At 41.6% G+C, this 12013-nt stretch overlaps 1 protein-coding gene across 2 annotated transcripts in view; it reads left to right on the top strand.

Moving 5' to 3' along the window:
• Positions 1–5640, top strand: part of MND1 (meiotic nuclear divisions 1) — a 44635-nt gene extending 38995 nt beyond the window's left edge. For both annotated transcript variants that reach the window (XM_040600498.1, XM_040600489.1), the window contains exons 7-8: positions 3651–3695; positions 5390–5640. In XM_040600498.1, the coding sequence (XP_040456432.1) occupies positions 3651–3695; positions 5390–5496 (152 nt within the window). In that variant the 3' untranslated portion in view covers positions 5497–5640. The remainder of the gene's footprint in view (positions 1–3650; positions 3696–5389) is intronic.
• The last annotated feature ends 6373 nt before the right edge of the window (positions 5641–12013 follow it).

The following is a 12013-nucleotide window of genomic DNA, read 5'->3' on the forward strand; positions in this document are numbered from 1 at the left end:
AAGGTCCCGCAGTGGCATGATAGGAAGGAGCTGAGCCTGATTCCAAGGGACTTAAGTCTTGCCTTCAGATTGCTGAATGCTCAGCCCCCATAGCCGTGAGGCAAGAGCTGAGATGATGACATAGTAGTGTCTTGAGATAGATGAGGTGTGTGTCCCCTGCCTCAAATTAAAAAACAAAAAAAGTGAGGGGGAAATTCAAGGGAAAGAATTGGTGGTTAAGCAGACTGCAGTGCTGTCCTGCAGCAGTGGCAGTGACAGTCTCACTTGATGACAAGAGACGGTGCAAGCTGTCTTGTCCAGCCTGAGCAAGCTCATGCAAACATGAAGAGCACATGGGTGTCTTGCAGCTTGCCATGCTGGCTGGCGTTGTTGATACAGTATGCCTGATGGTCGAAGCAGCTTTCAACAGGGCAGAATAAATCCATACCTGCATCCCTGTGGTGCTGTCATGTACATGGACGTGTGGGCCAGCTAGTGTAAATGGGAAACAGCAAGCAGCAGACACTTTCCCCAGCCCCTTGTGAATGCATTTCCTGGAGATGTCACGTGCCTGAGGCTTTACAAGTGGCTCTTGTTTCTCCAGCTGTGAGCCCCCTGGCAGCACAGCAATGTGGGGCATGTGTGTCCCCCACCTCTGAAGGACTGAGGCAGCCTCTCTTGATAGTCAGCCAGATTGTCTGAATGTCACCTTCCCCATCCCGAAGTTCTGCCTCCACTGGTGATTCATCCACACTTCTTCTGTAACACTTTGTTGCCAGTCTGTGATCAGTCCCAAGTGGTGCATGGAAAGAGTGGCATGGTTAAAATACGTCTTAATTTGTACAACTTTTACTCTCGGGAGTTTCTTTTGGGTTTGGGGATTGGGTTTTTTTTTTGTTATTTCTCTGCTGTTTAAGTCACTGAAGGTGCTACCCACTGTGGGATTTCCCCGTTATCGCTTCCTGTTCTTGCTACCATGACTTCATTTCTAACCACAACTCGATTATAATGCAGCTGCCACCATTCTAACCACCCTGTTGCCCAACCTGTATCTGTTGGTCACCTCAGCCTTTTCTTTGACAGAGGTAAGAAGTCACATTTTTGAAACACTTGATCACGTATGTATATGTTAATATGCGTAAGCAATGTCTAAAGGGTGGCCATGCACCATGCTGCCGATACTGGGTTTTCTTTAATGCACTGCACCGTGTGGTCACTGAGCTTTAAGCACAGGGCTGAGTGCTGAAAGCTGCAGGAACTTAGAGCTGCTGTGTGATGGAGAAGCACAGGGCTCAGCTGGTTAGCAGCTTCCAGCCCAGCAGAGCTTTCTGCTGAGACCTAACAGGTGCATTGGACTGGGTTAGCTCGCCCACCATCAGGATGCTGTCACCTTGCAGCTCTGGATCCATGGAGTTTAATGTTATTCCACTTTCCCCCTTTTCATTTCAAACTTCATTACTTGGAGTCAAAGACAGCTTTCCAGTTTTACTCGACAGTTTCAGAAAGATGCTGAGGGAAGTATGATAGCTAACATATTTAAAATCTTGGCCATTGGAAGCCCTTACCCTGCAGGCTTGCTTTAAGTAATAATAATTTTGCTAGCGTTGCTTTAAGTACTGTTCAAAATGCCATTGGCTGCCAGTATGTTGTCAGTGCTGCCGGCGGGGAGCTGAACAAGTGGGGGTGGCAGCAAGCAGTCAGCAAAGGAAATAAGGAATATCTCTCTCAAGCTAGGAGTAACTTGAATTTCTGATGCATGCATGCAAGCAAAAATGCCATCTTCTCACCCACTCCCTTCTTTTGCTCATCATTCTTTTTTGCTTTTCTTCATGCTGTGCCCAAACTTTCTGATTGTAAGCCATTTTAGAAACTACACTGATTTTGAAATGTTGTTTTACTCTGATTTAACATTTTCCATGTCAGTTACTGAAGTATTAAGGGTAGAATAATGAGTGGTTATCTTCCTGTGTGCGAGCAGATGATTTTTCAACATAATTTAATTTCGCCTGAAGTATAATCTTTTTAACAATGGATACCTGATCATATATTTACTTCTTAGTACCCCTGGAGACAATTCCATGCTGACCATTTGAATGAGTATTATCATGGAAGTACTAACAAGACTACTTGGAAAAACGGAAGTTGTGTGTAGGTGCAAGAACCATAATGATTCTGATAAATTCACACATTACAAACCAACCTGTTTCATTTGATTCATGGAATCACAGAATGGTTTGGGTTGGAAGGGACCTACAAGATCACCTAGTCCCACCCCCCCCCCCCGCCATGGGCAGGGACACCTTCCATCAAACCAGGTTGCTCCAAGCCCCGTCCAACCTGGCCTTTAACATGTCCAGGGATGGGGCAGCCACAGCTGCTCTGGGCAACCTGTTCCAGTGCCTCAGCACCCTCACAGGGAAGAATTTCTTCCTAATATCTAACCTAAACCTACTCACTTCCAGTTTAAAGCCGTTCCCCCTTGTCCCGTCACTGCAGGCCCCTGTACAACGTCCCTCCCCAGCTTTCCTGTAGCCCCTTCAGGCACTGGCAGCTGCTAGAAGGTCCCCCCGGAGCCTTCTCCTCCAGGCTGACCCCCCCAGCTCTCTCAGCCCGTCTTCGTAGCAGAGATGCTCCAGCCCGCCGAGCAGCTTCGTGGCCTCCTCTGGACCCGCTCCAACAGGCCCGTGTCCCCCTTACGCTGGGGGCCCCAGAGCTGGGCCCAGCGCTCCAGGTGGGGTCTCCCCAGAGCAGAGCAGAGGGGGAGACTCCCCCCCTCCGGCTGCCGGCCGCGCTGCTTGTGATGCAGCCCAGGACGGGGTTGGCTTTCTGGGCTGCCAGCGCACGTTGCTGGGTCACGCTGAGCTTCTCCTCCACCAGCACCCCGAGTCTCTCCTCAGGGCGGCTCTCGGTCCGTTCTCCGCCCAGCCTGGCTTTGTGCTTGGGATTGCCAAGTACTTGTAAGAGCAAAGGAACAAAAATTCTAAGAGGAATTTTTTTGATACTGTTTTGCCTCATGGAAACTATATAAAAGCTATTTGTAGTAATGGTAATTTACCATTATGTATTTGCATCTGGAGCAGTGGTAAGGGAGGGAAGCCAAGTTTAATAACTAGGAACATTATTTTGTCTTCATTTCTTTGAGGGGGTTCCCAAAGCTCAGGAGACCTTCCAGAGCTTTATGATAAACTTTTGGATTGATGTGATAGACTGCTACCCTTGTAATTTTCCTTATCTAATAGAGAGTCATGCATACCTATGTGATGGATTACTTATGTGTAGAGAGGATTATAAAATATTTTCCATCTCTGTTGCCTCTAGTATCTCCAGGCCACGAGTCTAGTTCCAATCTTTGTGCAGACAATTAAGCCCCCCAGGCAAACCAAACTAGGATTATTTTATTTTAAAATATACTTCAGAAATTCACAGTGGTTACCATATGGTATCTTTTATGTTCCTTTGCTCCTGTTTTTCTTTAGCTGAGCTTTGTGCTTGTTGGATCCTTAAAAGCATAAAACAGAAGAATGGTTTGGAAGCAGTAGAATAACTTCCTTATATTGTGTGGTTCCCTAAAAATGACATCAATAAAAATTTAATCTCTGTGCCTTGAAACTATGGTATGATTTTTACTGTGATATATGCTTTTTTGATTGTTGTTTTCTCCTCTGTTTCAGGCCAAACAAACAAAGTAGCGAAGGAGGCAGCCAACAGATGGACTGGTATGTATGCATTTATATTGCTTAATGCAGCTTCAGACTAAAGCAATTTCCGTAAAAGACCTACTCATTGTTAAGAATTCTAGATGTGATTAAGACTTGATGTAGGATAACCCTCGCTTATAAAAGAATGCAGAAATATACTAACAAATCATCATGATTTAAAAAAAAAAAGAATACATTTTCTCCGTTTAGTTACTGAACGTGCTTCATGTCACATAGCACCAGAAGAATAAATCTGATTTTGCACACTGTGTTAAAACCCGCAACTCATTTTCTTGGTTGAGTGAAAATCTCTTAAGATCAGGAAAATGTTAATAGAAAGAGACTGGAAATGGTGGTGTCCAGGTATTCAGAAATTGCTTATTTTCTTAATTTTCATCTGTTTCTAAAGAGTAGAATTCTTTATGGAACCTTATTGCTGCTACCATATGATGGATGCTAATATTAAGTAGGTATTTCTCAAACTAATTTATCAGCTTTGACGTGCAAGAAAAATCTGCACAGGTTTGAGGAAGTTTACTGGGATAACATTTGTATAGAAGTTTAACTCAATTTTGTTGCTGTTTAGCTTTGCTATATTGCTATATAGTTCCCTTTTGCAGAGCCGGCAATATGTATGTCCTTTTTTAAAATTATTTAGAATATCATTGGTGATTTTTTTTGTTCAGAATTCATCTACTACTGATGGACTGCTCCTATCATTGTTTAAGCCGGATATCATTGTCAAAGTCTTTTGACTATTACTATATTATTTCTTCGTTTGTACTGGGTTGTTTACTGCATATGGGGAAATAAAGTTATGTTTGAAAATAACTTCTGGGAGTACTGTTGTCAGGGCTTTCTACTGCTGATGACAAGCTGTTGATCTCAAGGTCTTGAGAGAGGTAAAGGAAGTGTGCCTCAGCCTGTAGAAAGTGCTTTGCCATTTGTTTAGACAATTAGGTAGGTTATGTGCTGTAGCATAATTTTCTTTTGAAGAGACAGTTTTGAAAGCAAATGTCTGATTGTTAAAGAAAAAATATTTCTAAGGTGTGTAGACACAGACAACACTCCCTGTCTTAAAGAATGCTGCAATTTATGGGTGTTAGGAGTGATGTAGTTAGTGAGTTTCAATCAATATTGCAGTGAAAAATGATGTTACATTGAAAAGAATGCATATGCTAAAATAATAGTATTGTGATGCTAAAAGAGAAGTTCTGGCTAAAATAAAGCTCCTTGAATGCCTTTTTTTTAACTTTCAGACAAAATGTACATTATCTGAACAAACGTACAAGGGACTAGAAAGGATCTTCTAGTTAATGTGAATCTGATTTTTACAGTTGTAGACAGTCATACAGTAGGTGTCTAGCTGAAAAAGGATCTGTAAAATACTTGTGCGTATTCACACTTACCTCATCACCCTACAGCAGGCTTACACTGTAATTGTAGTTTTTGGTCTCCTCGTAGAAGAGGAGCAAGAAAAGATAAAGGTAACTTCCAGAAAAGGTGATGCATTTTATTTAGTACTGTGTAAAAGTATGTCATTAACAAAAGCCTCCTGTTTTCTGTCCTAAATCTACTTGATAATGTTCCCCACTACGTACCTTTTTCATATATGCAGAGATAATGCAAATGGAAGAATTTTGTTGTAGCCAAGACTATAATTCATGCTTTTCTAAATATTCAAAACCGAATGTTTTTCATTCTGTTTACAGATAACATCTTTTCAATAAAGTCCTGGGCCAAACGTAAGTTTGGATTTGAAGAGAGCAGAATTGACAAAGGTTTTGGAATCCCAGAAGATTTAGATTACATTGATTAGTGTCCAGCAGTTGATGGCTAACAGTTGTACATAGTTTGTTAAATATTCTCAGTTGTTATTTAATTATGTATCTGAATCCTCTCCAAACAACTGACCACCCTTTAATTTGCAGGTTTTGTTAAAGTTAATAAAAGTCTAAAAATATTTTGTTGCATCTCCTTTTTTTCTTTGTACTCTGTGAACAGTAAATCTCTTTGTTTCTTCTCTGAGACAAAGAACGGGCAAGGGTTAGAAAGAATAATTGTCACAAAGTCCTGAGATGAGTTTTTACTCTTCTTTTGCTTAAGCAAAAGCGTGCCCATGGCTATTGTCATCTCACGTCTATGAAGACAGCGAAGTTATTGGGAAGATACCAAGTGGAAGATTTTCCTCTGGTAGAGGTAGCGTAGCAAGCTATCTGTTGCCTAAGGAAAAACATACGTGATGCCTGACACGTAGTACAACGTCACTGTGCTTACGATTGCAATGGAGATATTTCCTTCTCTGTGTTTGGAAATACGTTATTTGTAATATATATGATGATATTTAACATACAATGTGTTATGATCCGAGTAACAGCTTACCATGTGCCAACTGGTAAAAGCTTAATGCAGGTGGGTAGTACTAAGCTGAAGGCAGTGCTTCTTACCAGCCCTGGCTTTTGCTCCACGAACGGAGTGCGAGGGACCACAGCAAAGTGATGGTGCCAAACCAAGGTATTGATGCACCTGTAGCTTGGGTGGTTGTTCTTACTCTTGGATTTTGTACTGTGAAAAACTAAAGAAAGAGCTTTTCCTGTTCTTTGTAAGAACATCTCTGAAGTAGATTATTATTTATTTTTTTTACTACTTGTCTGTTTTTTCTGTGAATCTATTCTGAACCACCTGACAGGTGTCAGAAGCTTCTTGGCACATCTGCATTTTTGAGAGCACATATCTGCCACACACAAGATGATGATAGTGACTCAAAAGGCTTGTTTGTGTGAAGAAATGTTGAGCACCTGAACTTACTGATGGTTCTTACCTCTTAGAATCACTTTCACACGGCTGAACTACTCATCGAGGAGTCGCGGGTAACTTATGGTGTGTAGCAGTTAGTGCAGCGAGACTTCCTCTGGACCTGCGGGGATGAGGGTTTCCTACTGATTTTTACTGCTTTGGCTGCTTCCCAAATTCAAGAAGGAAATGAAGATGACCAGCTATGTAAGTTTAGCTGCAATATTGTGGCTTCCTGTCTGTAGGGATTAAAGCACTGTGGACTGTAATAAACCATGAAATACAGTAAATAGCAACTAAGTAACTGTACCTGAGGTAGACTTGCTTGAAGATGCTGCAGTCAGCCCACATGAACAGTGCCTTTAAAATGTCAAGCACAGCCCTCATGCTTTGGACACAAAACTCGTGTAGTCCAAGTACAAGGAATTTTTAGCAACTTGAGCTTGTTTTGCAGGCACAGAATAGAGCACAGACATGCAGTTGTACTGTTTTCTGCTCCTGTCTCCTACTTCTGGTGTTGGTTAGCAAGCCTGGCAGGAGGATGTGTCTCCTCATGTAAGGACAGAACAGAAATTTCTCAGCTCAGAAGAGGCAGGGAAGAGGTGGAGCATTATCAGAGACCGATGCTTATTCCTCTAGTGGAATAGATTTATTTTGTGCTACCTTTCTTGTGGTTCTGCATTTTTAGTGTAGGTGATTTTCAACAGGAAAAGCAAATCCAGAACCTTTTGTGAGACAATTTTTATGTCTTCAGTATTCCAAGACACTTTCAAACTGCTGCATCTGCTCACTTTTGGAAGCTTTTCTTCTTAAAAAGAGATGTAGCAGACTGCTAAATCCCATGGTATGAGACCATGTATGATTATGTGGTTTGAGATGTGTGTTCACTTTCATTTTTAAGAGAAACTGAGACTTTTGTTTTCTGCTGAGTTAAAAGTCACTGAGAGTTAGAATTATTTTCCTTCTGAGATGCATTTGCCTATTAGCCTATAACAAAAATTAAATGCTCAATCCGATCTTGTGTCCCAATTTGTTTCTTCAGAGTTTTCCTGAGATAGAATCTGGGATATTTCTGAAGAATTTAACATTAAAATGGTGGGTTTAAATGCTCACTTCTGCTGTCACTCTTGTGGTTATGTCACAGCTATATTATATATATGTCTTCCTCTTTTTTTTTTTTTTTTTTTCTTCTTTTTTTTTTCCTCTGCCCAGTAGGTTTTTGCCCATGTAAGGTAAATATTTTCAACTGTGAACAGCTAAGTCAAGAGGTCAGGCTGTTAACTACAATTCAGGAGTATAACTAAAGTAGCTGCTAGTGCAAAGTGTGTAAATCAAAGGTAATTGTTTTTAGCAGAGTCTGCGGTTCTGACAGGAGCAGTATCAGGTCCAGCTTTTCAAAATTACCTCATGAGGAGTTTGTCACTACGGTACCAGGCTGAGGCGTTGGGTAAGCCTGCTGTTTGGGACTGATGTTGATTAGCAAAGCTAGACCCAGGAGAAAATACTTGTGTGTACCTGATCTACTTAGAAACCTTACCAGCTGAAAGAAAGTTTGCTGACTGTATCTGCCCTGAAACAACCTGTTCTTCCTCAGCTTCTCTTTTAACTAGCCGCCTGCGTGCTCTGTACAACACCAGGCACGGATCTAGGGCTCCTTCTGTGGTACTTGCAGAACATTAAAATGTTAACAGTCAAAGATTTAGGTTTTGATGTAATTTAGCTGCTAAACCTTTCATTGATGGATTCTCTGAAATATCTTAACTTTTTTGGGGTGTAGTAACCTACATGCTTTAAAAGGGAAAACCCATGCTCTGAAGCAAATGGCACAGTGGTGCTGTGACCAAGTGGCAAAACTGGAACTGAAACTAATTGGGAGGACTATGGGAAAAGAAACCCAACCTGTGGCGATGACTAAGAAGTTTGATGCAGGAGCTTCTTACAGAGTCCTCCTGTCACCCAGATAATTTCCACTAGTCAGATGATCTGGCTGGTGCTTATCTTCCCCTTGTTTCTGGTAGAGGTGAGGTTTGTATGATTATGTTTTCAGTCATTTCTCTCCTCCTTTTCCTTCCCACTGTTCTTAAATTTCACAGTGGATTTCAGCCAAATTCAGTCTGAGGGGCTGCAGCGTGAGCGCACGATTTATCTGCTCTGCTTGGCTGGCTGCCTGATAAATACAGACTTTCCCTTTCCCACCTGCCAGTTCAGGGACCTGAGAAGGGATAGAACATGCTGGAGGTGGGAGGAGGAAGGAAAAATGTTGAAGATGGCTGTAAAAGACCTGGAAGCATTAGGTGCCGGCTGGTGGCTGAGATGGGACAGTATCTGCATCATGTCAGTGTGAAGGAACAGGGATCTAGGAAACTGGTCTCTTGGCAGCCAGACTTCGTTACTTCTGCTGCTCACGGAGCTATGATTATTAGTCTGGGGAGTTGTGGCACTCTAAACTCACACAAGGGTTCACGGAGACAGCGATTAGATGTGTCTTGCCTGCTCTAGAGAATCCACACACCCCAGAAGTGCATGTCTGGTTGCTTCAACAGCTGAAGTCCTTGGCTAATCCTCAGTGTCACACAGGTGACTGGATTCTTCTGTTTGCAGTTAGTTGCCATCTAGATGCCATGCTTGTGTAAATGTGCTTGTGCTTAGGAGATCTGCCTTCACAGCAGCGATAGCCTTTCTCTTTGGTGTCCCTTTCTCCTTATCCCTTCTGCATTTTCTCTTCCACTCCTCCACTGCCATTTCCCTTGCAGATCTGCTTACAGAAGCTGTGTAGGCTGAACAAGCGACACCCTGCACAGTACAGACGGTTGTCTTGTCGTACTCCTCTTGCTGACACACCTACCAGCACACGCACCTTCCAGTGCACAGGCATATAGGAAGGCAAACATCTATATGTTACACTTACCTTTTTAAACTGTATGTGCAGAAGGTTTTATGTCAAGAAGACTAGAGGGCAAAACCATCTGTGAACACCACCACAAGCACCACTGAACTGTTCAGGGTCAATTCAGAAGCCTTATAATGCCCGACGAATGAACAGGTTTTATACTATGGACAATTTGTCATCCAGTCATTATTTCACCTAACCTAGTCAGAAAAAAATTCCTTTTGCAAAAAAGAATCCTGGTGAAGTATTTATAAAGAACAGCTTTCAAGCAGAACTTGCAGGGCAATTTTTTGTTTCCAGTTATTTGATGAAAACCCAAGTTATTCTGAGAAACTAAGAACCATTCCACTTGAAAGACTTCATTTAAAAAAAAATAGTCCATCCTTTTGTTTCAAAAAAATGTTACTGGTCTATTGGCAACCAGCTCTAAATCCTATAACGGTCTGAGGGCACCTGTCTTCAGGTGAGGTGATGAACTTCAATTGTGCTGCTGCTGAAGCTCAAAAGGAAAAGCTGTTAAAAGTTAGGGCTCCTAGAGAAAGCCAGCGGAGGAAGAAGTTGTGTTTAAAGTGAAAAAGGCCAGAATTACTGCCGGTCTTACAGGGATCCACCTCTTTCCCTGGCCACCTTTGGTCCTGTCACCTGCCTTCAGGCTGTGCCTTAGTGGCATTCTGGAGATCACATTTATATGCTGAGGTGCAAAAACTTTTTTTTTTCTCATTTCTGCAGTCCACAGTGGGAAAATTTATTTTTTTTCCCCCCTCTCCTTTCTGTTGAGGACAAAAAGAGGAGGAGAGGAAAGAAGTCGGTAACATCATGTGTTCTTGAATTACCATTACTATCCATGCCAAATAATGCCTCTGGCTGCCTCTAGCATTCTGGAGGACTTTTGAAGGAAGATAAAAGTCAGATCTTCATATTTTATTTTCAGTTGCTCAGAAAAATTGATTGGCTAGTAGATTAATTTTTTTCCCCCTGTTATGCTGCACTTGGTCAAAGGCATACTCCCAGTGGCAGAAATGCTATTTGATTAATTTTTTGCATGGACATCAGTTAATCATCACAGTAAACTAGATTCCTCTGTGGGCTTTCTGTCCTCCTCAAATATATTCCAGGCAATATGCTTTTCACTGTTTTAAAAGTCAGGCAATTCCCAAGATCAGTGATTTTTTTTATTTTTTTTTTAAAAGTCAACGCTCTGTAGCAGACCTGTTTGTTGTTCCAAGGTCATTAATACTGTATATGTTTGAGAAAGGTGTATAAGAAATAGCCAATCTGAACCTCCCCTGGCACAATGTGAAGCCTTTCCTCTTGTCCTGTCGCTTCTTATCTGGGAGAAGAGACCGGCCCCCACCTGCCTACAACCCCCTCTCAGGCAGCTGTAGGAGCAATAAGTTCCCCCCGAGCCGCCTCCTCTCCAGGCTGAACACCCCGGTTCCCTCAGCCGCCCCTGCCAAGACTTGTGCTCCAGACCCCTCACCACCTTTGCTGCCCTTTGAACACGCTCCAGCACTTTTATGATTCTAAGAGCTCAAAAATAATAGTTTCAGTATCATCTGGTGAAAGGCAAGAAGCTTTATTTTTTTGTTTCCACTATGCACTGATTTCAATATTCATCATTAGCATCCTCAGCTATTAAAGAAAAAAGGAAAAACACCTGGATGATATGTTCTGGTTTTGGTGTAACTACCATCAAAGGTTCAGTGGTGAGCAATTTTTTTTTTAACAGGTATTTTGAACAAACCAGCTTCAAATCCGTCTTTGGAGTCCATCACCTTTTTCTGGTCCTTTCAAGTAAAGGTGTTATAAAAGTTCTGGTTTACTGTTCGTCCTTAGATTGGAGGTGGTAAAAATGAAAATAGTTAAAATAATTAAAAACCAAAACTTCAATTTAAAACGTTTTGTTCAAAATTGGCTATTGTATCTTTGAAGCTGTCTTTTTCTGTACCAAATAAAAAAGTCTAGGAGCCCTTTCCTTATTAATTGTCTAAGTTGTTAGAAGATTGTACAAATCTGGGAAAACTGAGTAGGACAGAGGTCTTCACTCTTTAGAGTAGGCATGATACAAAACCTGCATCTTGGGGTTGCATACTTTCACTCTTACTCTTTCGTCAATGCTTATGCTAATTACTGAAATGGAGAGAGCTTTCTGTCAGGTGCCCTTTACTGATATGCAAATTTGCCTGTAAACTTGATGGGAACTTGAGAAATGAAAAAGGGGAATTTAATTTCAATTTTTTGGTTCTTCTTAGGCTTTTGCCTCATCGGTCTTGAGCCAACGGAATGGGCATTGTCTGACCTGTTTGGGACCAACTTCCTGATTTAGATAATCATAAACAAAAAAGCATTGATTCCTGACTTGCTATGCAAGTCATATACTTGCTATGCAAAGTATATTTCCTATACCTACCCCCCAGCTGCATCATCTAGCTTTTGGTAGGGAGCAGATACAAAAAAAGTGAGGGTAAGCTTTTGTAAAGTTTTTTGCTTTTTTTACAGTTACTATTATTGGTTACTATGTGTCCATCCTGAATTAGGGCCAGAGGGAGGAGGGTTTGCTGCTGAAAAAGCACTAGCAAGATCTAAGCTTAGATCTACATTTGACAGCAGCTCTTCTAGACTTTATTTTTGCCATATTAAACCTAATAAAATA

This window comes from Falco naumanni, chromosome 1 (assembly GCF_017639655.2).
Source record: "Falco naumanni isolate bFalNau1 chromosome 1, bFalNau1.pat, whole genome shotgun sequence".
NCBI lineage: Eukaryota > Metazoa > Chordata > Aves > Falconiformes > Falconidae > Falco > Falco naumanni.